Source organism: Cervus elaphus, chromosome 1, assembly GCF_910594005.1.
Source record: "Cervus elaphus chromosome 1, mCerEla1.1, whole genome shotgun sequence".
Classification (NCBI taxonomy): domain Eukaryota; kingdom Metazoa; phylum Chordata; class Mammalia; order Artiodactyla; family Cervidae; genus Cervus; species Cervus elaphus.
Window position 1 is genome coordinate 31,300,611 of NC_057815.1, and position 27,391 is coordinate 31,328,001.

The following is a 27,391-nucleotide window of genomic DNA, read 5'->3' on the forward strand; positions in this document are numbered from 1 at the left end:
GTGGCAAACCACTCCAGCATCTTTGCCATGAGAATCCCATGAACAGTATGAAAATTAAACTAAGTCTAAACTAAAAAGATAACTTGACATTAAAGTGACCATTGTGACTTGATTGTAAAATCAAGACTTGAGAGTCACTGCTTAACCAGGGCATTTCCCAAATCTCATCCCAAGATAGCTAACAAAGTCATTCTGCCCTATGAATACTGGATTCCCAAGTATTTGTAGAACAAAAACAACAGCTAGGCATGAAGACTAATCTTATGAATATATACTATATGGCTTCCTTCACCAGTCTCTCAATCGACACTGTTGTGGTTTTTCAGTTGCTAAGTCATGTCCATCTCTTTATGACTCCATGGACTGCAGTATGACAGGTTTCCCTGTCCATCACCATCTCCCACAGTTTGCTCAAACTCACGTCCACTGAGTAGGTTATACCACCCAACCGTCTCATTCTCTGTTGTCCCCTTCTCCTCCTGCCTTCAACCTTTCCAAGCATCAAGGTCTTTTTCAACAAGTCAGTTCCTCCCTTCAGGTGGCCAAAGTAATGAAGCTTCAGTTTCAGCACCAGAACTCCTAATGAATATTCAGGGTTGATTTCCTTTAGGACTGACTGGTTTGATATCCCTGCTGTCCAAGGGACTCTCAAGAGTCTTCTCCAGCACCAAAGTTCGAAGGCATCAATTCTTTGGCACTCAGCCTTCTTTATGGTCCAGCTCTCACATCCATACACGACTACTTGAAAAACTATAGCTTTGACTATATGGACCTTTGCTGGCAAAGTGGTATCTCTGCTTTTCAATATACTATCTAGTTTTGCCATAGCTTTTCTTCCAAGGAGGAAGTATCTTTTAATTTCATGGCTGCAGTCACCATCCACAGTGATTTCAGAATCCAAGAAAATAAGTCTGCCACAGTTTCCATTTTTCCCCATTTTTTTTACTGTGAAGTAATGGAACCGAACGCCATGATCCTGTTTTTACAAATATTGAGCTTAAGCCAGCTTTTTCACTCTCCTCTTTCACCTCCGTCAAGAGGCTCTTTAGTTCCTCTTTGCTTTCTGCCATTAGGGTGGTACCATTTACACACCTGAGGTTATTGATACTTCTCCCATCAATCTTGACTCTAACTTGTGATTTATCCAGTCCAGCATTTTGCATGATGTACTCTGTATATAAGTTAAATAAGCAGGGTGACAACATACACCCTCAATCTACACTGGCTGAGTATATCTCTTACTTGAAAGGAACTTTGCTACATCGTGAGAGTATATGAAGCTAGTAAGACACAATCCCTGTCCTTAAGGAGTTTATAGACCAATGGAAAGACTAAGCTATCATAAAACATGATAAATGCAGAGGGAAAAAAACGCCATAACTTGTCACTTTTAAAGGCCTCAATATCATTTGATTAGTACAAATATCAGATGAAGATGCTAACAAGTGCAAAAAATCAATAACCTAAAAATTTTTCATTAAAACGTCATCCTAGAATTATCTTCCACATTCTCTACAGAAGAATAAGAAGATCAAGATGATCTAACTAATTAGCCTTTTTCTTGGTACCTGTAAGTTATTTGATTTCTTCCATTCTACATGCTTTCTTTGTTTTTAAAGCAATCTTCTTCCTCTCCAAAAAAAGTGTTGAGGAGGGAACAAAAGAAAATCACAAATAACAACATGTCAGTCTGTTTACACTTACAGATGCAAATTCATCAAGAAACTGAGTGTAAAATTGCAAAGGGATTAAAATCAACACAGGTAACGGACATAAGCAAATTACTCTAAGAGTACATTTAAGCAAAAAAATAATATCTTTGATCTTAGGGAGCTATGTAACCCACTAAGTTATGAAATTTATGACTGGAATTGTAAAAGAAGAAATACTTACCATGCCCAGGTTCATACTGGTTTATAGTCAATTGATCAGGTTTATGTTTAATGAATCCTTCCTTCAACCATTTCTCTAAAATGCTCTCCCAAATGTCAGGAAGACCTGAAATCAGTAATGATAAAAGTGAAACATATTAAAATATTTAGTTTTCATGTTTAACCCAAGAATGAAAAAAATAGTCAGTGATAAAAATCACACAGCTTTTAGTTTAGTAGTCAGATCCAAACATAACAGTAAACTCACAAGCAAAGGAAAATAAAAACAAAATCTTAATAATCTTTTAAGTTATTTTATTAACTTTATCAAATAAAATATACAAAAGAATTTTGCAGGCAACAATTTTGGGTTTTTTTAGAGCAGCAATTATAAAATTTACAATATTATATGGAAACTAGCCTGACCAATTTCTTATTATCTTAAATTATTAATTTATTTTAAATTATTTCTTTTTAAAAAACATATTTTTCAAAGTAGAACTAAGTCACTTTTATTGGGATCATAAATGTTATTTTATGAGGCAAAGGAAATCCTTAAGTAAGACGAAAGTCATAAAAATACAGATAAATTGAATTCCAACAAAGATGTCTACCAAAGGATTAATATCTAGATTATATAGTAAAATCTTATTAATACATTACACTACTCATTAGAAAAAACTAGCAAAGAAGATGAAAAAGAATTCACAGAAAAGGAAATAAAAATGGCCAATCTCACTAGTAATCAGGTATAAAGTTAAAAGCGATATTTCACATGCAGCTGGGGTAAGGAAGTAAGCACTCTGTGAGAGAATGTTAGTATAGCTCTTTTAGGATGCAATCTGTCAGTGTCTACTGACATTTTTAAGTGAGCATAACTTTGACAGAATTCTAATCCAGCAGTTTCATTTCCCTTGAGCAACTCTTGCTTAAAGCATAAAGAGGTGTGTACAAAGATATCTACTGCAGCACAACTTGTAAAAGCCAAAAACTAGAAACAACCTAAGTGTCTAGCAAAAGGAAACTAACTGAATAAGCTATTACTAAATATTCAATAAAATGAAAACCTATATAAGATCTCTAACATATACTGTGATAATGTGACAATATATGAATATACAATTCATGACATACAATATACTACTACATGTTAACAACTATATACTTAAACAGGTTATTTGGACGTAAATTCATTTATAAAGATTGAAATAATATACACTAAACTGTTAACTGTATTACTTCTGAAGAGGTATACGCGAATAAGGATAGTGCTCAAGAGAAATTAAATTTAGCTTTATTTGTATGTATAACATTTTTAACACAAAACTATACTATTTAATCTAAATGAATTAAATTTAATCAACTTTTATATGTTAACATACAAATGACAAATGAAAAATAATCTCAACCATGACATCCTAACATTATACATTAATATTTTTTTCTGAGCCAGCCCTACTGTTTGCTAACAATTACTTACCCCCAGGTAACGGCTTATCTTTATCTACACTGTTGTTCTCATAGTGGAATTCATAGCCAAAATGCTTTACTCTTCTGTGCTTTAAGGATTTTTGAACTGTATGAAGAGAAGTAAATTATTTAGGAGAAAAACAATTTCATTCCTTCATATATTTCAAAGTTAATTTTATGAACAAGGATTAATTTAATAATGGCAATTTTTGTTAACTGCTAAATTATTGTCTTCAGTAAAATTGAACATTCTACTTCATATCTGCTATTCTTTTAAGTCTAAAATTGAAACAAACTTTTAAGGGTTTCACCCATGTCAATTTGAAAGAGCTAACCATATACACTGCCACTCACAAGATTGCTAATGATCCGGAAACAGAGTAACTAATTTGTAAATTTCTCCAGGACGTTCTTACTACATTATAATCATATGGTACTGAATTGCTAATTCCTCATAGTAAAGTTTGCCTTAGGGTAGAGAGAACCATGGGTTTGGGTGGACTCTGGGAGTTGGTGATGGACAGGGAGGCCTGGCGTGCTGTGGTTCATGGGGTCGCAAAGAGTCGGAAATGACTGAGCGACTGAACTGAACTGAGAGAGAACCAAATAAGACAACATACAATTGTTCCTGTGTATCCTTGGGGAATTGGTTCCCTCAAATGCCAAAATCCTTGCGTATAACCTAAATATCTTTCACATCCTCCAGAATGCTTTCAATCATCTTTAGATTACTTACAATACCTAGTACAATGTATATGACATGTAAAACAGTTGCAAATACAATATATATATATATATGTATATATACATATAATGAACTGCCAAAATATTTTACCTTTTGGAACTTTGTAGAATTTTGCTTCTTTTTCAAATTTTTTCAATCCAGAGTTGACTGAATTCATGCATACAGAACCCATGAATACAGACAACCAAACATATGTGAAACAGCTTATTAATGTTGGCTCTACAGTTCAGTTCAGTTCAGTCGCTCAGCCGTGTCCAACTCTTTGTGACCCCATGGACTGCAGCAAGTCAGGTTTCCCTATCCATCACCAACTCCCAGAGCTTGCTCAAACTCATGTCCATCAAGTCGGTGATGCCATCCAATCATCTCATCCTCTGTCATCCCCTCCTCCCCCTGCCTTCAATCTTTCCCAGCATCAGGGTCTTTTCCAATAAGTCAGTTCTTTGCATCAGGTAGCCAAAGTATTGGAGCTTCAGCTTCAGCATCAGTCCTTCCAATGAATATTCAGGACTGATATCCTTTAGGATTGACTGGTTTGATCTCCTTGCAGTCCCAGGGACTCTCGAGAGTCTTCTCCAACACCACAATTCAAAAGCATCAATTCTAGCGCTCAGCTTTCTTTATAGTCCAACTCTCACATCCATACATGACTACTAGAAAAACCATAGCTTTGACAAGACGGACCTTTGTCAGCTCTACAAATGTTGGCTAATAAATATTCATCAATTTGCAGTTTTAAATTGATACCTATATATGAAAGCTACTAATTATTAATGCTCTTAAGAATTGTTAGTGTGACTTACCTAACAGTGGATCCAGAGCACTTTCACTAATTTTGAGGAAACAATTGAATAAACCAAAGAACAAGAAGACATTTTGCAGAAGCTTTTAAATATCAGATTTAAAGTTTTACTTACAATTTTGATTGTCTGTATCTTCTGTCCAGTTAACACTCTCCAAAAGCATTTTCTCATCCTCAGAGGAAATAATTTCTTCTATTACTTTGAGGCCTGGAGGCAAGGCTTGAAGCCCCAACTCTTTCCACTGTGCTGTGGGAAACAAAATTAAAATAGTCAACTTACAAAACTTAAAGTTCTCATAGACAAATAATTCTGTTCAATTCGCCTTTTATCAGTTCACAAAACCCCTGTGAAATGGAGTATTTCCTGCCGTATCAGTAAACAAGGATGCACAGTCATCAGTGATTTTGGGCCTCCAAATATAATAAATTGCTGAGCCCCAGGGGTGCCCAATGCCTGCAATCCACCTGCTATCAGCTGCTAGCAATCCCTACAGTAAACGAGGAACTAAGGATGTAACAAAATCAAGAAAAAGGATGCTAGCCCCAGATGGAGAGGTTCGTAGAAAGAAAGGATTTCAGTAAATAAGCCCCAGATGCTTGCATCTTCCCATACTTAGAAAAGTGCTAAATTCCTTGAGATACCTGGTTTTCCTTAATTAACAATCTTTTATGTTCAGACTACCTGCCCCCCTTTGTCACAAACTTTTCTATAACCTGACTGCTTCCCCCACCTCAAAGCAGGGCTTTGAGGGCTACTTGAGATGCTGCTTCCTGGGCTTGAAGTCCTAAGAATTCTCACCGAATAAAACAACTCTGTTTCCAGGTTGTGACAAGTTTTTTTAGTTGACATTTTGCTGATGGACAAGGGGACCAGAGCAGATTCCTCTTCTTTACCTGGACTCTACAGAGATCCAGAGCCTTGGTTTTTTTGCCCATCAGCCTGCTCGACCAGTCCAGATGAATCTGGGTGAGTCTCTCCTGGTTCTAGGATTTCCCATTACTGGCTGATGATCCTAAGTTTTATTCAGTGGGGGAAAAAGTTATCCTTGAAACTTGGTTTCAAGATGTACCTGGCTGCTCAGTTTGGACACAGGGCGGGATACCCTCAGTCAGAGGACTAGGAAGCTTCTGCTCGAGCAGGGAACCCTCAGTGTTAAGGCACTGGGAAGGCTCAGTGTGAATACTGAGTGGATAGCCTCAATTGAGAGACTAGGCTCAGTTTAACACTGAGTAAGGTAGGACTGAGTTATTAGGGGTAAGACTGGCTTGTTGTTTTTCCTTGATTTGGTTTACCTTAACAGAGTGTGTCAAAATAAAATAAAAATCTTATGAGAGCTTCTGAGCTCCGAAGAAGGGACTCTTCCTTCCAGCCAGCAATGGCTTTCTCAGGTGAGAGAAACTTGCAGGAGTGGTAGAGGCAGACCTCACACCACGAGGCTGCACCTACACGGAAACCCACTCACATAATTAACAATCTGCTCAACTAGGGACATGCCTAAGAATTGGCCATTCCACAATCTGAGCACTTGTGGAAGTCTTATACTTTACTGGGATACCCAAGGCACATACGAGGGGGCTGAAACAACTCTGAGGCAAAACCAGAAGAGAAAGCCTTCAAGCAGCACACGCTGGCCTGCCACATGATCCTCATTAGCAATTTTATCTTGACAAACTGACTTCAAAATGGGAAACAAAGGTTTCAAAGTAAAAGAAAAAGGAAGGACAGAGTTCCAGTACCCTAGCTGGGCAAATGTATGTTAAAAAACTTACAAATGTTTACTTGATCGGAAATTGGAGAAAATCTCACCCTGGAAATTGAGCGGGCTCTTCACTGCAAACACAGTTAAAGTTAAAAGCTGGCTTGGTAAAACCTTAAACAAAGGGCTTTAGTTTCTTCATACAAGATGGTCACATCTCTTTTGCTTAATTAAATTGTGAAATAGGCATGTTCCATTGGGGCATAATTCCCCTGTGTGGTATTATAAGACAAGGCAAATAGATGGCCACTAAGAACATACTAACTGAATGTACTAACCAGCAGTTGCCTGAGCCATACAAATAAGCAAAAACTGTGAACTAACATGCAAGGGGTAATAAAAATAAAACTAGTGATTTTGCTTTGGTTTAATTCATAAACTCAGAATTGTCTTTGCTGAATGTTTTATACAAACCTTTAAAGGCAAGATAAATTAAATTCTAAAATTATAGAACACAAAACTTAATAAAATACATTTCAGTTCAGTTAAAATCTTGTCACTGATGTCAGTAACTTTAGGTGACAGAACTGTTCTCCTAGGAGCTAAAAACAACTGTCTTTCTCTTCCAAATCTCTAAAATCAGAATGTGAATACAGGCCATAAGGACCTGAGACTGAGCCCAATTAACTCAAGCACACAAAACCTAAAACAAAGGGGAAAAAATGGCAGTTTTAAAATTCAAACTACTGGAAATGCTCCCTTAGGCAAACTTACAGATCATAAGCCTTAGTCATCTGAGCAAGCAATCTTAATGTATTCTGTTTGTGAATTAGTAAGTTTATATTGTAATATGTGGTTCATATCTAAGCTTTTAGTAAAGCCATGAGATCTCTAGTTTGCCTGTTTATGTCTGTGTACACATTATACATATGAGATATCTCTACTTCTAGAAAGTACTATCAAAATTGAGTTTATAAAGAGTTCAACTTAATTTTAATAAAAAGCACTACATTTAAAATGGTGACGACGACTTTCAGATTCATGTGAACTGGGAAATATTCACTATTAAGTTGATATCTGATATTGATGTTTAAGATTATTGATCTAATTAAGATATGTTAAGATTATTGTACCTAACCTAGACTGAGAGCGCCAGGCTGAGACAGCGCAGGAGGGGCGGCCTAGAGAAGCTTCCCCACCCCCGAGGTCAGGGGCCCCGCCCGAGAGGAGCTACCCCACCTCCATGGAGCTGCTGCTGCGCGGGCACAGGAGGACCAAGAGGAGCTACTCCACGTCCAAGGTCAGGAGGGGCGGCCGTGAGAAGATAGTCCTCTTCCAAGGTAAGGAGCAGCGGCTGCGCTTTGCTGGAGCAGCCGTGAAGAGATACCCCAGGTCCGAGGTAAGAGAAACCCAAGTAAGACAGTAGGTGTTGTGAGAGGGCATCAGAGGACAGACACACTAAAACCATAATCACAGAAAACTAGACAATCTGATCACAGGACCACAGTCGTGTCTAACTCAGTGAAACTAAGCCATGCGTGTGGGGCCACCCAGGACAGTCGGGTCATGGTGGAGAGGTCTGACAGAATGTGGTCCACTGGAGAAGGGAATGGCAAACCACTTCAGTATTCTTGCCTTGAGAACCCCATGAACTGTATGAGAAGGCAAAATGATAGGATACTGAAAGAGGAACTCCCCAGGTCAGTAGGTGCCCCAAATGCTACTGGAGATCAGTGGAGAAATAACTCCAGAAGGAATGAAGGGATGGAGCCAAAGCAAAAACAACACCCAGTTGTGGATGGGACTGGTGATAGAAGCAAGGTTCGATGCTGGCAAGAGCAATATTGCATAGAAACCTGGAATGTTAGGTCCATGAATCAAGGCAAATTGGAAGTGGTCAAACAGGAGATGGCAAGAGTGAATGTCGACATTCTAGGAATCAGCAAACTAAAATGGACTGGAATGGGTGAATTTAACTCAGATGACCATTATATCTACTACTGTGGGCAGGAATCCCTTAGAAGAAATGGAGTAGCCATCATAGTCAACAAAAGAGTCCAAAATGCAGCACTTGGATGTAATCTTAAAAACGACAGAATGATCTCTGTTCGTTTCCAAGGCAAACCATTCAACATCACGGTAATCCAAGCCTGTACACCAACCAGTAATGCTGAAGAAGCCGAAGTTGAATGGTTCTATGAAGACCTACAAGACCTTTTAGAACTAACACCCAAAAAAGATGTCCTTTTCATTATAGGGAACTGGAATGCAAAAGTAGGACGTCAAGAAACACCTGGAATAACAGGCAAATTTGGCCTTGGAGTACGGAATGAAGAAGGACAAAGGCTAATACAGTTTTGCCAAGAGAATGCACTGGTCATAGCAAAAGCCCTCTTCTAACAGCACAAGAGAAGACTCTACACATGGACATCACCAGATGGTCGACACCGAAATCAGACTGATTATATTCTTTGCAGCCAAAGATGGAGAAGCTCTATACAGTCAGCAAAAACAAGACTGGGAGCAGACTGTGGCTCAGATCATGAACTCCTTATTGCCAAATTCAGACTTAAACTGAAGAAGGTAGGGATAACCACTAGACCATTCAGGTATGACCTAAATCAAATCCCTTATGACTATACAGTGGAAGTGAGAAATAGATATAGAAATAGATATAGAAATAAATATCAGAACTAGATCTGATAGACAGAGAGCCTGATGAAATATGGATGGAGGTTAGTGACATTGTACAGGAGACAGGGATCAAGACCATCCCCATGGAAAAGAAATGCAAAAAAGGCAAAATGGTTGTCTGAGGAGGCCTTACAAATAGCTGTGAAATGAAGAGAAGCAAAAAGCAAAGGAGAAAAGGAAAGATATTCCCATTTGAATGCAGAGTTCCAAAGAATAGCAAGGAGAGATAAGAAAGCCTTCCTCAGCAATCAATGCAAAGAGGAAGACAACAGAATGGGAAAGACTAGAGATCTCTTCAAGAAAATTAGAGATACCAAGGGAACATTTCATGCAAAAATGGGCTCAATAAAGGACAGAAATTCTATGGACCTAACAGAAACAGAAGATATTAAGAAGAGGTGGCAAGAATACACAGAAGAACTGTACAAAAAAGATCTCCATGACCCAGATAATCACGATGGTGTGATCACTCACCTAGAGCCAGACATCCTGGAATGTGAAGTCAAGTGGGCCTTAGAAAGCATCACTATGAACAAACCTAATGGATGGAATTCCAGTTGAGCTATTTCAAATCCTGAAAGATGATGCTGTGAAAGTGCTGCACTCAATATGCCAGCAAATGTGGAAAACTCAGCAGTGGCCACAGGACTGGAAAAGGTCAGTTTTCATTCCAATCCGTAAGAAAGGCAATCCCAAAGAATGCTCAAACTACCGCACAATTGCACTCATCTCACACGCCAGTAAAGTAATGCTCAAAATTCTCCAAGCCAGGCTTCAGCAATACGTGAACTGAGAACTTCCAGATGTTCAAGCTGGTTTTAGAAATGCAGAGGAACCAGAGATCAAATTGCCAACATCCACTGGATCATCAAAAAAGCAAGAGAGTTCCAGAAAAACATCTATTTCTGCTTTATCGACTATGGCAAAGCCTTCGACTGTGTGAATCACAATAAACTGTGGAAAATTCTGAAGGAGATGGGAACACCAGACCACCTGACCTGCCTGACAGAAACCTGTATGCAGGTCAGGAAGCAACAGTTAGAACTGGACATGGGACAACAGACTGGTTCCAAATAGGAAAAGAAGTACAGTCAAGGCTGTATACTGTCACCCTGCTTATTTAACTTATATGCAGAGTACATCATGAGAAACGCTGGGCTGGAAGAAGCACAAGCTGGAATCAAGATTGCTGGGAGAAATATCAATAACCTCAGATATGCAGATGACACCACCCTTATGGCAGAAAGTGAAGAGGAACTAAAAAGTCTCTTGATGAAAGTGAAAGAGGAGAGTGAAAAAGTTGCCTTAAAGCTCAACATTCAGAAAACTAAGATCATGGCATCTGGTCCCATCACCTCATGGGGAATAGATGGGGAGACAGTGGAAACAGTGTCAGACTTTATTTTTCTGGGCTCCAAAATCACTGCAGATGGTGACTGCAGCCATGAAATTAAAAGACGCTTACTCCTTGGAAAGAAAGTTATAACCAACCTAGATAGCATATTAAAAAGCAGAGACATTTACTTTGCCAACAAAGGTCCATCTGGTCAAGGCTATGGTTTTTCCAGTGGTCATGTATGGATGTGAGAGTTGGACTGTGAAGAAAGCTGAGCACCGAAAAATTGATGCTTTTGAACTGTGGTGCTGGAGAAGACTCTTGAGAGTCCCTTGGACTGCAAGGAGATCCAACCAGTCCATTCTGAAGGAGATAAGTCCTGGGTGTTCATTGGAAGGACTGATGCTGAAGCTGAAACTCCAGTACTTTGGCCACCTCATGCGAAGAGTTGACTCATTGGAAAAGACCCTGACACTGGGAGGGATTGGGGGCAGGAGGAGAAGGGGACGACAGAGGATGAGATGGCAGGATGGCATCACTGACTCAATGGGCATGAGTATGGGTAAACTCAAGGAGTTGGTGATGGACAGGGAGGCCTGGGGTGCTGTGATTCTTGGGGTCGCAAAGAGTCGGACACAACTGAGTGACTGAACTGAACTGAACTAGGTTCAATAAATAAGATCTTACTAGATCTCTTGCAAGAAAAATAACTTGACATGAAGTAACTTTAAAGTAAAAGTAAATGAAATAAGAACTTTGGTATAAAAACTTTAAAGTAATTATATTTTAGAAATATCTACTTAATGATCTTTAGAGACATTTGGTAACTTAAAGTTCTAGAGCTGTACTAAATTTAAGTGATGACAGCTTATTAAATAGGTAAAAAGATACTGAGACATCAATTACCAAATAGAAAAACTAAAAGTAGTTGGAAATATTATTGAAAACGTTTGGTATCATCTGAGATGTTTTCTATAAGAAAACAAATGTTTTAAAAAATTATCACTGGTGTTTATGCTCACTAATTTATAGGCTGCTTCGCTGATAGCTCAGTTGGTAAAGAATCCACCTGCAATGCAGGAGACCCTGGTTCAATTCCTGGGTTGGGAAGATCTGCTGGAGAAGGGATAGGCTACCCACTCCAGTGTTCTTGGGCTTCCCTTGTGGCTCAGCTGGTAAAGAGTCCGCCTGCAATGCGGGAGACCTGGGTTTAATCCCTGGGTTGGGAAGATCCCCTGGAGAAGGGAAAGGCTACCCACTCCAGTATTCTGGCCTGGAGAATTCCATGGACTGTGTAGTACATAGGGTCGGTCACAAAGAGTCAGACACTACTGAGTCACTTTCACTTTCAATTTAAAGACAGTTCATAATTGCTTCTTAGCTTTACTAAAAATTAAGGCTTTAAGAGTTGAGGATTCTAATTTAAACATGTAGTTAAAGTGAATAAGAATAACACAGTAACACTTCAGTATACAATAGGAAGTAGAATGTATGATTTCAGTAAAGAAGGTATGAGAAATGGAATTACATTTTATTGAAAAAAAAAAAGTATGAGCTGGTTAATTTTATTTGGATGGGAAATGAGGCACAGGATGAATATAGAAAGTGATGAGAGATTATGGAAATGAACCCTGAGGAAAAAGTTCTATACACAGTCAAGATTAACCAAATTTAGATTGAAGTTGTTGAGTAAATGGACTTTAAGTGAGCTAGTACAGGACTGGAATTTAATTTCTGTTAAAAGTGCCCCTTTTATAATAGATTGTGTGAGCTTCTGTGCCCTTAAATGATCTATATTTATTTTTTTAATAGTTTTTGTGACTTTGGTTAAATGAATAGGTGTCGCTTTAGTGACCTATGATCCTGTTGTGCTTTAAAACCTTTATGAAAAAGTTCCCAATATAAAAATCTAACTAAAGCTCTTTTAGTCTCCAGCTAACTCTGGGATGGATGCTTTGAAGAAGCATCTTTGAGGCATCTCAGAGATGAATGTTAAACTAAGTCTATTTGCTATTTTTATCTTCCCAACCCAGGGATTGAACCCAGATCTCCCACATTTTATGCAGATTCTTTACTATCTGAGCCACCAGCAAAGCCCCAACTCAAAAACATTGTCAAGTGATTGAAAGTGAATTTTAGGTTGTAATGTATGGATAAATGTCATTAATACAGATATTCCAAAATTTATATGAAATCCCTAACATCAGGTATGTCCTGATATAATGTTATCAGTCATAATTGTAGTGATTATACTAACATGTTACATGTTGCAGAAATATCCAAGTTTCCTAATTACATGTACTCAACTCTATAACCATGCTATTTTAAGTTTTGTCCTTTACAGACTATCATAATTTTACACTGCTTTTACATAATAAAGATTTTCAAGAAGACATAGAAAGAACTTTTAAACAAATGTGTTTCTGACAGGCTTAATGCTACTAAATTGCATAACAAATTACAAACTGTAATGGAAAACCTGCTTACTTCATATAGATCAAAAGGAATCAATCACATGGGACTAAATGAACTGATAAATGTGATTCATAACTTTGACTTTAGGACATACTAACTTCAATCTGTTTTCCAGTAAACTTTTTTTTTATGCTGTGACCTACAACAAGTTGATAAAGAATGCCTTTGTAAACAAAGATAAAACATTTATGTTTTTCTCTCTGCCTGCTGCTGCTGCTAAGTCACTTCAGTCATGTCCAACTCTGTGAGACCCCATAGACAACAGCCCACCAGGCTCCCTGTCCCTGGGATTCTCCAGGCAAGAACACTGGAGTGGGTTGCCATTTCCTTCTCCAATGCATGAAAGTGAAAAGTGAAAGTGAGGACGCTCAGTTGACCTTGCCAAGATTTGGCTTCTCCAGCTGGAGACATAGCAACCCAAACTATGGGATCGCCAGAGAGATGGAAAAAAAAAAAAAGGACGTTTCCTACAAAAGGCTCTAAATGCCACATGGTAACACCTGGCATGCTCACAGAACAAAAGACTGCATCCTAGCAAATGCCAAAGGAGGGGAAGCTAGCTGCTATTTAGGGCCCTCCCTCCCCGGAGGCAGAGAGGCAGGTGTGCAACAGCCAGAGTTGCAAGGCAAGGGGCCGCTGTAATGTTGACCCAAGAGACTGCATCTTCCACCAAGCTGTAACAGGCTGCCAGCTAACCACGTCTTCCTGGGATCCTGGAAGGTTCACATCCACCAGGAGTGTCACAGCCTGAGACCAGCTTCCCAGAGGAGACACACGGGACACCTGGGACTAGGCCCTCGTGGCACACACAGGAAACCAAGCAGCAGGGACCAGGGAGGTGGATAAGATGCACGGCCCACCTGGGACCATGGGCTCGCCAAGCACTGGTCGCCTGAGTGGCTTGGACCTGGGATGAGCACTGAACACAGTCCCTCTGGGCCTGTGCCCTTGTGGGGCACCCAAGAACCTGAGCGGCTTAGACCTGGGAAGTGCACGAAATGCAGGGTCCACTTGGGACAGGACCCTCACGGAGCACCCTGGAGCCTGAGCAGTGTGGACCTGGAAAGTACACACCGCTGTGGGCTATGGCAAACCCAGGGTGGTCCACCGATGCGAGCACTGCCCACACACGCTGTATTTCTTTGCCATGCTCCTCCCTCTCCACAGCACGGCTGAACAAGTGAGCCCGAATAAGTGGCCACCTTCACCCCCTCATGTCAGGGCAGAAATTAAGACACTCAAGAGACTTGCAAACAGAGGAAGCCAAAATAAACAAAGAAGGGGTAACCACCCTGGAAGTGACAGGTGCAACAAATTAAAACCCTGAAGTTAATGCTGATACTGTGTATTTTGGGGGCAGCTATAGACCTTGAGAATAAGTACAAGCCAGAACAAGGGACAATCTGACACAGAACTGACCCCACATTGCCCCAACAGCTCCAGAGAAATCCCTACATATATTTTTACTATTATCACTTTTCAATTTTTGAAAATTTGAATTCTTTATTACTCCTTTAACTCTCATTTTTATAGCCTACTGTCACCTTTCTTAAAAAAAAGAAAGAAAAAAAGAAACTATTTTTTAAAAACAAATTCCATACATATCTTTTTAATTTTTGTGATCAATTTTGTATTTTCTATATTGGATCTTTGGGAGTTTAACCTCTAGTCTAAGTTTTTAATCTTTGCTTTTTGATGTTTATTATTAATTTTCTATCTTTAAGAATCTAATCTTCAATATCCATTTTCACTTAGGGATTTGATTACTGGCTTGATAGCTCTCTCCCCTTTTGATTCTCACTTTTCTCCTCCTGGTCACCTCTATTTGCATCCTCCCTCTTCTGTATATAAGTCTGTGAATCATTCTGGGTGTTCCTGGCTGTGGAGAGCACTTAGGGATTTGATTACTGGCTTGACTGCTCTCTCCACTTTTGACTCTTCCCTTTTCTCCTGGTCACCTCTATCATCCCCTCCCTCTTCTCTTCTCTGTTTAACTGTGAATTTCTCTGGGTGTTCCTGGCTGTGGAGAGGACTTAGGGACTTTATTACTGGCTTGACTGCTCTCTCCACTTTTGTCTCTTCCCTTTTCTCCTCCTGGTCACCTCTATCTCCCTCCTCTCTCTTCTCTTCTCTCTATAACTCTGTGAAACTCTCTGTGTGTTTCTGGCTGTTCAGAGTTGTTTCACCATTAACCTGGGGGTTTTTTCTTCTGTGCTGTATGGATGGAGAAGTCGTGAGGCTACAGTGAGACTGGGGACAAAATCCAGAGGCAGGAGGCTCAACTCCAGAACTTTAGAATATCAGAGAATTCCTGACTCAGGGAACATTAACAGACAAGAGCCCACCCAAAAGACTCCATACCTACACTGAAACCAAGCTCCACCAAAAGCCAGCAAGTTTCAGTTCAAGACACCACACTAATTCTCCAGCAAAACAGGAACACAACCCTGACATTAAAAGATGGGCGGCCCGAAGCCATATCAAACCCATAGACAACCCAAAACTACTACTGGACATCTCATTGCACTCTGGAGAGGAGAGATCCAGCTCCAACCACCAGAACACAGACACAGGTTCCCCCACCCAAGAAACCTTGACAAGCTACCGGTCCAACCCCACCCACAGTGAGCAGACTACAATTAAGAGGAACCACAACCTTCCAGCCTGCAGAAAGGGCACCCCAAACATAGCAAGCTAAGCAAAATGAAAACACAGAGAAATCTCCAGCAGGTGAAGAAACATGATAAAAACCTACCAAACCAAACACAAAAGAGGTAAATAGGGAGTCTATCTGAAAAAGAATTCAGAATAACTATACTACAGATGATCCAAAATTTTGTAAACAAAATGGAGTTACAGGTAAATAGACTATAGACAGGGATCGAGAAGATGCAAGAAATGTTTAACAAGGACCTAGAAGAAACAAAGAAGAGTCAATCAATAATGAACAACACAATAAATGCGATTAAAAACACTCTGGAGGAAACCAACAGCAGAAAAACGGAGATGAAGAGAGGAAAAGCGTGGTGGAAGATAGAATGGTGGAAATAAATTAAGAAGACAGGGAAAAAGAAAAAGCAATAAAAAAGAAATGAGGACAACCTCAGAGACCACTGGGACAATGTTAAACGCCCCAACAGTTAAATCATACATGTCCCGGAAGAAGAAGACAAAAGGAAAGGGCATGAGAAAATACTTGAGGAGATAATGGTTGAAAACTTTCCTAAAATGGGGAAGGAAATAGCCAACCAAGTCCAAGAAACCCAGAGAATCCCAAACAGGATGAACCCAAGGCAAAACACCCCAAGACACATATTAATCAGACTAACAAAAATTATACACAAAGAGCAAATATTAAAAGCAGCAAGGGAAAAGCAATAAATCATATACAAGGGGATCCCCGTAAGGATAACAGCTGATCTTTCAAAAGAAACTCTTCCCATTAGAAGGGAATGGCAGGGCATACTTAAAGTGATGAAAGAGAAAAACCTACAACCAAGATTACTCTACCCAGCAAGGATCTCATTCAGATATGAAGGAGAATTCAAAAGCTTTACAGACAAGCAAAAGCTGAGAGAATTCAGCACCACCAAACCAGCTCTTCAACAAATGCTAAAGGATCTTCTCTAGACAGAAAACACAGAGGTTTATAAAAACGAACCCAAAATAACAAAGTAAATGGTAACGGGATCATACTTATCAATAATTTACCTTATATACAAATGGATTAAATGCTTCAACCAAGAGACAAAGACTGGCCAAATGGATACAAAAACAAAACCTCTATATATACTGTCTACAAGAGACCCACATCAAACCTAGGGACACATACAGATTGAAAGTGAGAGGCTGGAAGATGATATTTCATGCAAATGGAGACCAAAAGAAAGCAGGAGTAGCAATACTCGTATTAGACAAAATAGACTTTGAAATAAAAACCATAAGAGACAAAGGACACTACATAATGATCAAGGGACCAATCCAAGAAAAAGATCTAACAATTATAAATATATATGCACCGAACATAGGAGCACAACAATAATGTAAGGCAAATGCTAACAAGTATGAAAGGGGAAATTAACAGTAACACAATAATAGTAGGGGAATTTAATACCCCACTTACACCTATGGATAGATCAGCCAAACAGAAAATTAGCAAGGAAACACAAGCTTCAAACTATGCAATGGACCAGTTAGACCTAATTGATATCTACAGGGCATTTCACCCCAAAACAATGGATTCTGCCTTTTTCTCAAGTGCACACGGAACATTCTCCAGGATAGATCATATCCTAGACCTAAAATCTAGCCTTGGTAAATTTTTTAAAAAATGAAATCATTTCAAGCATCTTTTCTGATCACAATGCAGTAACATTAGATAATAACTACAGGGGAAAAAACTATAAAAAACACAAACATACGGAAGCTAAACAACATGCTTCTGAATAACCAACAGATCATGGAAGAAGTCAAAAAGGAAATCAAAATATGCATAGAAACAAATGATAATGAAAACACAACAATCCAAAACCTATGGGATTCAATAAAAGCAATGCTAAGAGGGAGGTTCATAGCAATACAAGCCTACATCAAGAAAAAAGAGAAACATCAAATAAACAAACTAACTTTACACATAAGCAACTAGAAAAGAACAACAACAACAACAAATAAAAAAAAACCCAAAGTTAGTAAAAGGAAAGAAATCATAAAAATCAGAGCAGAAATAAATGAAAAGGAAATGAAGAGGACTATAGCAAAGATAAACAAAGCTAAAAGTTGGTTCTTTGAGAAGATAAACAAAATTGACAAACCATTAGACAGACTCATCAATGAAAAAAGGAAGAAGAATCAAATCAACAAAATTAGAAATAAAAATGGAGATATCACAACAGACAACACAGAAATACAAGCGATCATAAGAGACTACTATAAGCAATTATATGTGAATAAAATGGACAACTTGATAGAAATGGACAAATTCTTAGAAAAGTATACCCTTCCAAAACTGAACCAGGAAGAAATAGAAAATATGAACAGACCAATTACAAGCATGGAAATAGAAAATGTAATCAAAAAGTCTTCCAACAAACAAAAGCCCAGGACCAAATGGCTTCACAGGTGAATTCTACCAAAAATGTAAAGCGCTAACACCTATCCTACTCAAAATCTTCCAGAATATTGCAGAGGAAGGTAAACTCCCAAACTCATTCTATGAGGCCACCATCACCCTAATACCAAAACCAGACAAAGATGCCACAAAAAGAAAAAAAGAAAACTACAAGCCAATATCACTGATGAACATAGATGCAAAATCCTTAACAAAACTCTACCAAACAGAATCCACCAACATATTAAAAAGATCATACATCATGACCAAGTGGGCTTTGTTCCAGGGATGCAAGGATTCTTCAATATCACAAATCAATCAATGTGATACACCACATTAACAAAATGAAAGATAAAAACCATATGATTATTTCAATAGATGCAGAGAAACCCATTTATGATTTAAAAAAAAAAAAAAAAAACTCTCCAGAAAGCAGGAATAGAAGGAACATACCTCAACATGATGAAAGTCACATACAACAAACCCACAGTGAACATTATCCTCAATGGTGAAAAACTGAAAGGATTTTCTCTAAAATGAGGAAAAAAGGGTGCCAACTCTCACAACTACTTTTCAACATAGTTTTGGAAGGCCTAGCCACAGCAATCAGAGAAGAAGAAGAAATAAAAGGAATCCAAATTGGAAAAGAAGTAAAACTCTCACTGTTTGTAGATGACATGATCCTTTATATAGAAAACCTAAAGATACTACCAGAAAATTACTAGAGCTAATCAATGAATATAGTAAAGTTGCAGGATATAAAATTAATACACAGAAATCACTTGAATTCCTATACACTAACAATGAAAAAGCAGAAAGAGAAATTAAGGAAACAATCACATTCACCATTGCAATGAAAAGAATAAAATACTTAGGAATAAATTTACCTAAAGAAACAAAAGACCTATATATATAAAACTATAAAACAATGACGAAGAAATCAAAGATGACAAATAGATGGAGAAATACACCATGTTTGTGGATTGAAAGAGTCAATGTGGTGAAAATGAGTACACTACCCAAAGCAATCTATAGATTCAATGCAATTCCTATAAAGTTACCAATGGTATTTTTAACAGAACTAGAACAAATAATTTCACAATTTGTATGGAAACATAAAAAACCTCGAATAGCCAAAGCAATGTTGAGAAAGAAGAATGGAACTGGAGGAATCAACCTGCCTAAATTCAGACTATATTACAAAGCTACAGTCATCAACACAGTATGGTATTGGCACAAAGACAGAAATATAGATCAATGGAACAAAATAGAAAGCCCAGAGATACATCCATGCACCTCTGAACACCTTATATTTTTGACAAAGGAGGCAAAAACATACAATTGAGAAAAAACAGTCTCTCTAGCAAGTGGTGCTGGGAAAACTGGTCAACCATGTGTAAAAGAATGAAACTAGAACACTTTCTAACACCATACACAAAAATAACTTCAAAATGAATTAAAGATATAAATGTAACACCAGAAACTACAAAACTTTTTGAGGAAAATATAGACAGAACACTTAAACCACAGGAAGATCCTCTATGACCCACCTCCCAGAATATTGGAAATAAAAGCAAAAATAAACAAACGGAACCTAGTTAAACTTAAAAGCTTTTGCAAATGAAGGAAACTATAAGCAATGTGAAAAGGCAGTCTTCAGAATAAAAGAAAATAACAGCAAATGCAACAACTGACAAAGAATTAATCTCCAAAATATACAAGCAGCCCATGCAACTCAATACCAGAAAAACAAATAACCCAATCAAAAAATGGCCATAGAACTAAACAGACATTTCTCCAAAGAAGACATACAGATGGCTAATAAACACATGAAAAGATGCTCAACATCACTCATTACTAGAAAAATGCAAATCAAAACCATGATGAGGTATCATCTCATGCCAGTCAGAATGGCCACCACCAAAATGTCTACAAACAATAAATGTTGGAGAGGGTGTGGAGTAAAGGGAACCCTCTTACACTGTTAGTGGGAATGCACACTGGTACAACCACTATGGAGAACCACATGGAGATTCCTTAAAAAACTGGAAATAGAACTGCATATGACCCAGCAATCCCACTCCTGGGCATACACACCGAGGAAACCAGAAATGAAAGAGACACATGTACCCCAATATTCACTGCAGCACTGTTTACAACAGGTAGGACATGAAAGCAACCAAGATGTCCATTGGCAGATGCATGGTTAAGGAAGTTGTGGTACATATACATGATGGAATATTACTCAACTATAAAAGGGAACACATTTGAGTCAGTTCTAATGAGGTAGATAAACTGGAATCTATCATACAGAGTGAAGTAAGTGAGAAAGAGAAACACCAATACAGTATAATAACACATATATATGGAATTTACAAAGATGGTAATGAAGATCCTATATGCAAGGCAGCAAAAGAGACACAGATGTAAAGAACAGACTTTTTGACTCTGTGGGAGAAGGTAAAAGTGGGATAATTTGAAAAAACAGCACTGAAACATGTATATTACCATATGTAAAATAGATGACCAGTGCAAGTTCGATGCATGGAGCAGGGCACCCAAAGTCAGTGCTCTGGGACAACCCAGAGGGATGGGGTGGGGAGGGAGATGGGTCGGGGGTTCAGGATGGGTGGACACATGTGCACCTGTGGCTGACTCATGTCGATGTATGACAAAAATCATCACAATACTGTAAAGTAATTATCCTTCAATTAAAATAAAATAGTTAATTTATTTTTAAAAGTCAAGAAACAGGATTCTGGCCCCACACAGGTGAGGTACACATGGAAGAAATTATTTCAGTATACCCAGACGCTTGCATCTTTCTAAACTTAGAAAAGTGTTAAATTCCTTAACTTGAGATATATGATTTTCCCTAATTAGCAGTAATCTTTGACATTCAGACTACTTGCCCCACTGTACTGCAAACTTCTTCATAACTTGACTGCCTCCCCCACTGCCTCAAAGCAGTTTCTCAGGACTACTTGAGATGCTGTCTCCTGGGCTTGAAGTCCTAAACATTCCCACCAAATAAAACATAACTCTCAATTTCTAGGTTGTGACTGGTTTTTTTTAAGTCAACACTCTAAGCCTCATTTTTAGAAATAATAATGTTGAAAGGCATACAGCATATCAGTATGGGTGCTGCCAAAGAGAGTCCAGGACACAACATATTAAGAATATAAAAATTAAGGCTAAGATAAAAATCATGGTACATTTTATTCACTGCAATTACCAATAGCAAATATAACAGGATTTACTTAAGTATTTTGTTTGAACACAATCAGGCCACTTTTTAAATCTAAGAAAGAAGGTTTCTCATATCTACAGTATGCCCCTCCATAAACCAACCAGATTCTAAATACTGGTTGGTATGCCCCTCCATAAACCAACCAGATTTAATACTATATTAAATACTTAATATAAAATTTAAATATTCATTTTTGCTTCTATGGTCAAGTAATAGAAAAATGTGAAATAACAGTATGGTGGTTTCTCAAAAATCTAGAGTTGCTATATGACCCAGCAATTCCACTCCCGGACATACATCTGGAGAAAACTATAATTCAAAAAGATACACACACACCAATGTTCCCAGTAGCATTATTTACAATAGCCAAGACAAGGAAGAAACATAAATGCCCATCGACAGATGAATGGAAAAAGAAGATGTATGTGTACACACACACACACACACACATACATATCAAACGGAATACCACTCAGCCATAAAAAATGAAAGAATGCCATCTGTAGCAACATGGATCAACACAGAGATTATCATACTAAGGTAAGCGAGAAAGAGAGACAAATACCGTATGATACCAGTTATATGTGGAATCTAAAATATGACACATATGATCTTATTTACAAAACAGAAACAGACTTACAGATATAGAGAGCAGATTTTTGGGTGCTTGCCAAGGGCAGGAAAGTAGGAGAGGCATGGTTTGTGAGTTTGGGGTTAGCAGATGCAAACTACTGCAAATAAAATGGATAAACAACAAGGTCCTACTGTGTAGCACCAGAAACTATATTCAATATCCCATAGTAAGCCATAGTGTAAAATATATCACATATATATATAACTGAATCACCTCGCTATATACCAGAAACTAACACAACATTGTAAGTCAACTATACTTCAATTAAAAAAAAAAGAAAACCTCTGGATCTAATATAGGATTTCAAATAAAAACCATTCCAAAATTCATTTCAAGCAATTTCTTACATTGTTCAACATGCTGGAGGAAAACCCAATGATAATATTCTTTGATTAAGATTTATTCTTAAACCATACAATTTTTAAAAACTGACCACAAACTCTTTCCTCCGCTGCCGCTAAGGTGCTCGGTTCTTCCGAGGAAGCTAAGGCCGTTTTGGGGTGAGGCCCTCACTTCATCCGGCGACTAGCACTGCACCTGGCAGCCATCACCTAGCACTCGCCCACACCATGGCCTCCGTCTCGGAGCTCGCTTGCATCTACTCTGCCCTCATTCTGCACGACAATGAGGTGACGGTCACGGAGGATAAGATCAATGCCCTCATTAAAGCAGCCAGTGTAAATGTTGAGCCTTTCTGGCCAGGTTTGTTTGCAAAGGCTTTGGCCAATGTCAACATCGGGAGCCTCATCTGCAATGTGGGGGCTGGTGGACCTGCCCCAGCAGCTGGTGCTGCACCAGCAGGAGGTCCTGCCCCAGCCACCACTGCTGCCCAGCTGAGGAGAAGAAAGTAGAAGCAAAGAAAGAAGAATCTGAAGAGTCTGATGATGACATGGGCTTTGGTCTTTTTGACTAAACCTCTTTAGTAACATTCAATAAAAAGCTGAGCTGTTAAAAATAAATAAATAAAATAAAAAATAAAAATAAAAACTGACCACAAAAACAAAATATGAAAACAATCTGCTTTGCAAAATCTGAAAGCTTAAGTCAGATTTGAAATTAAGTACATACAGACACTGAGAATTATAACTTATAAAATATATCTTTAAAGGAGTTATTCAAAGTTTCCTTTGAGTCTTATTTTAAAAAACTTTATTTAATAAATAAATAAATAAATAAAAAACATTATTTTGACATATACTCACTTACTTACCCACAGCATATCTAGACAAAACTGTTTAATTGCCTAAACAGGTAGCAAATGAATATAATAGAAGGAGATTAGATGTTTAAACATCAGAGTTCATCTCAATATATCTCATTTCCATGAGTCAGTAGTGAAAAGATGGAATAACCCCTATAGCAATTTTGTAAATCAGTCTGTCAAACTTTTATTTAAATTAGTTAACTGAATTTATTTAAATAAAATCAAAATTTAAAATCCACAGAATCATGCTGGACAACACAGATATAAAATATGAACATATTTCTACCAACACAGAAAGTTCAACTGACTATCACCACTATAAAGCTTCAGGCATCTGTGGTGGCTAAAGTTGTTTCTCCATAACTGTGAACCTTGGCACATAATCATTTGGATCACAATTAATTCCTAAGTGATTAATTGAAAGCTTCTAGGTAGACACTGTAAAATAAATCTGAACCCTTAACAATAAATACTGAAAAACACAATTAGACAGCAGGTTCCAAAATAAATAACATATATAACAAAGATATTATTAGCTTGGCAGGACCGGCTCCTTATAAACAATAAGCTGTATCTAAATCATCTCACTTCAACTACTAGTCCTATGCCTACACAACACTAGGCACTTAAAGAATGTCAAAAAAAAAGGGGGGAGTTGCTTAACCCCAAAATGGGATGTCCTATTGTGTTTCACAATAACTGAAACTTTTGACTTAGATATGAAAGAAAACTCACACAAAAGCAAAAACCATTTTTAAAAAGATACCTGTATGATATACCTTTTTCCACAAAATTCAAGTACAGGCTGATCTTTTGTCCTAAATCATCCACTATTTCTTTGCCATTGAGAGTATCATAGGCTTTCTTGGATTCTTCTACAGTTTTGTATCTTACGCATGAGTAGGGTTTGTTAGGTGGCATTAAGAGAGCATCCACCAATCCACATTTCTCTAAAACCGGAAGCAGTTGGTTCCTACTCACTTGATTACCCAAACCACCATTGGCAACAATCAAACTCTAAAAAGACAAAAGAAGAAAGTAACATGAGCAGTTGATATCAACCTGTTATTTTTAAATAACATTTTCAAATAAAATATTGTAATGATAACTGATTTTTAAATAGCCTTTTAGTGACCATAAACACAAATTAAAAGATAACTTTCACTGTTCATAAATTTAACATAATGAAACAGAAAGAAGAGGTAGAGAGGAGAAGAAACAAGGATTTACATAAATCTTGCTTTTTGGCTAGACACTGTGCTATATGATTTTATATTCAATCTTCATTAAAACAATCTTCACAACAATCCTGTGTGTACTCAGTTGTGTCTAAGTCTTTGTGGCCCCATAGACGGTAGCCCACCAAGCTCTTCTGTCCATGGAGTTTTCCAGGCAAGAATACTGGAGCAGTTTGCGATTTCCTACCTACTCCAGGGGATCTTCCCAACCCAGGGATTGAACCTGCATCCCTGCAACTCCTTCACTGGCAGGTGGATTTACCACTAGAGCAATCTGAGAAGCCCTCACAATAATCCTACAAAGTGGGTAATATTAGCCCCACTTCATATAGAAAGAAACTAAAAATCAGAAAATGAAGTTAAGGTAGTAATTAGTTGGAGCTGAGTTTCAAATTTACTTCTGTCAGTTTCCAGAATCTGTACTTTTTTATATAACCATTATACAATGTTTATTAAAAATGAAAGGTAAAGGTACTGGCTCAAAGGAAAAAAAAAAAAATTACAAGTTCTATTGAATATAAAATAGGAAAAGTTTCCTCTATCTGGATTATCCAGTTATTTTGCAATTAATTTTTTTTCTTTGAAAATACCATGCTTACTTCCTGTCATTTGCAATCCTGTTCAACTTTACTCAAGGAATTTCGTGGTGAGAGGTCTCCTATTTTTATTCTGATGCTTGAAGTCTTATAGTCTCTGTACTTAAAAACATTCTTCACCATGTTAAGATCTTTAAATTCTGAAGCATAACAAAAGTAAACATCTAATGGCCTACCCGCATCAGTGTCATCATTTACACCAGATACTGGCAAAGCTTTTCCGAAAAATGACAGGCAGTAAATACTCTAGGTTTCACAGATCATATAAGCTCCTGTCACATGGTCCCATTTATTATTTTTCGTTGTTGTTGTTCAATCGCCCAGTTGTGTCCAAGTACTGCAGCACACTAAGTCTCTCTGTCCCTCATCATCTCCCGAAGTCTGCCCAAGCTCATGTCCACTGTATCGGTGATACCATTCAGCAATCTCATTCTCTAATGCCCTCTCCTCCGTCTGCCCTCAATCTTTTCCCAGCATCATGGACTTTTCCAATGAGTCGGCTGTTCATATCAGGTGACCAAAATGCTGAAGCTTCAGCTTCAGCATCAGTCCTTCCAAAGTGTATTCAGGGTTGATTTCCCTTAAGATTAACTGGTTTGATCTCCTTGCTGTCCAAGGGACTTTCAGGAGTCTCACAGTTCAAAGGCATCAATTCTTTGACTTTCTGCCTTCTTTCCAGTCCAGCTCTCACTACCGTACACAACCACTGGGGAGACGATAGCCTTGACTATACAGACCTTTTGTTGGCAGAGTAATGTGTCTGTTTTTCAACACACTGTCTAGGTTTGTCATAAGTTTTCCTGTCAAGAAGCAATAATCTTCTGATATCATGGCTGCAGTCACCATCTGTAGTGATGTTATTTTTTTTTTCATTTATTTTTATTAGTTGGAGGCTAATTACAATATTGTAGTGGTTTTTGTCATACATTGACATGAATCAGCCATGGATTTACAAGTATTCCCCATCCCAATCCCTCCTCCCACCTCCCTCTCCACCCGATTCCTCTGGGTCTTCCCAGTGCACCAGGCCCGAGCACTTGTCTCATGCATCCAGCCTGGGCTGGTGATCTGTTTCACCCTAGATAATATACATGTTTCGATGCTCTTCTCTCGAAACATCCTGCCCTCGCCTTCTCCAGTGATTTTAGAATCCAAGAGAAGGAAATCTGTTACTACTTCCACCCTTTCCTCTTCTATTTGCCATGAAGTATTAGGGTAGGATGCCATGATCTTAGTTTTATTAATATTTAGTTTTAAACCAGCTATTTCACTCTCCTCCTTCACCTTCAAGAGGTTCTTTAGTTCCTCTTCACTTTCTGCCATTAGAGTGGTATCATCTGCATAACTGAGGTTGTTGATGTTTCTCCCACCTATCTTGAGTCCAGCTTGTAATTCATCCAGGCTGGCATTTCACATAATGTGCTCAACATATAGGTTAAATAAACAGGGTGACAGCAGACAGCCCTGTCATACTCCTTTCTTAATCCTGAACCAATCAGTTGTTCTGTACAGGATTCTAACTGTTGCTTCATGACCCACATAAAGGTTCCTCAGGAGACAGGTTAGATGGTCTGGTATTCCCATCTCTTTGAGAGCTTTCCAAAATTTGTTATGATCCACATAGTCAATGGCTTTAGCATAGCTGATGAAACAGAGATAGATGTTTTTCTGAATTCTTTTGCTTTCTCTGTGATCAGGCGAGTGTTGGCAATTTGACCTCTGGTTACTCTGCCCTTTCTAAACCCAACTTGGACGTCTGGAAGTTCTTGGTTCGTGTATTGCTGAAGCCCAGCATGCAAGATTTTAAGCATGACCTTACTAGCATGGGAGATGAGTACAATTGTCTGATGGTTTGAACATTCTTTAGTACTACCCTTCTTGAGAACTGGAGTGAAGATTGACCTTTTCCAGTCCTGTGGCCACTGCTGGGTCTTCCTGATTTGCTGATATATTGAGTGCAGCACTTTGATAGCATTATCCTTTGGGGTTCTGAACAGCTACTAGAATTCCATCACATCCACTAGCTTTATTAACAGCAGTGCTTCCTAAGTAAGGCCCACTTGACTTCACACTCCAGAACGTCTGTCTCTGGGGTCTGGACAACTCACCACACTATCATACTTATCCAGTTCATCAAAATCTTTTTTGTACAGTTCTTCCGTGTATTCTTTCCATCTCTTCTTGATCTCTTCAGCATTTACTAAGTCTCTATTTAGTTATAATTTTTTAACAACCCTTAAAATGTAAAACTCATTCTTAGCTAACAAGTCAG

The 27,391-nt window shown here is 38.2% G+C and overlaps 1 protein-coding gene and 1 pseudogene across 2 annotated transcripts in view; one reads left to right on the plus strand and one right to left on the minus strand.

The window, feature by feature from the left end:
* ALKBH8 (alkB homolog 8, tRNA methyltransferase) overlaps window positions 1-27,391 on the minus strand; it is a 116,255-nt gene that overhangs the window by 79,081 nt on the left and 9,783 nt on the right. For both annotated transcript variants that reach the window (XM_043898194.1, XM_043898203.1), the window contains exons 3-6: window positions 24,065-24,302; window positions 5,004-5,135; window positions 3,352-3,447; window positions 1,894-1,998 (exon numbers count right to left, since the gene is read on the minus strand). In XM_043898194.1, the coding sequence (XP_043754129.1) occupies window positions 1,894-1,998; window positions 3,352-3,447; window positions 5,004-5,135; window positions 24,065-24,302 (571 nt within the window). The remainder of the gene's footprint in view (window positions 1-1,893; window positions 1,999-3,351; window positions 3,448-5,003; window positions 5,136-24,064; window positions 24,303-27,391) is intronic.
* On the plus strand, window positions 1,869-23,036 carry LOC122691594 (annotated as a pseudogene).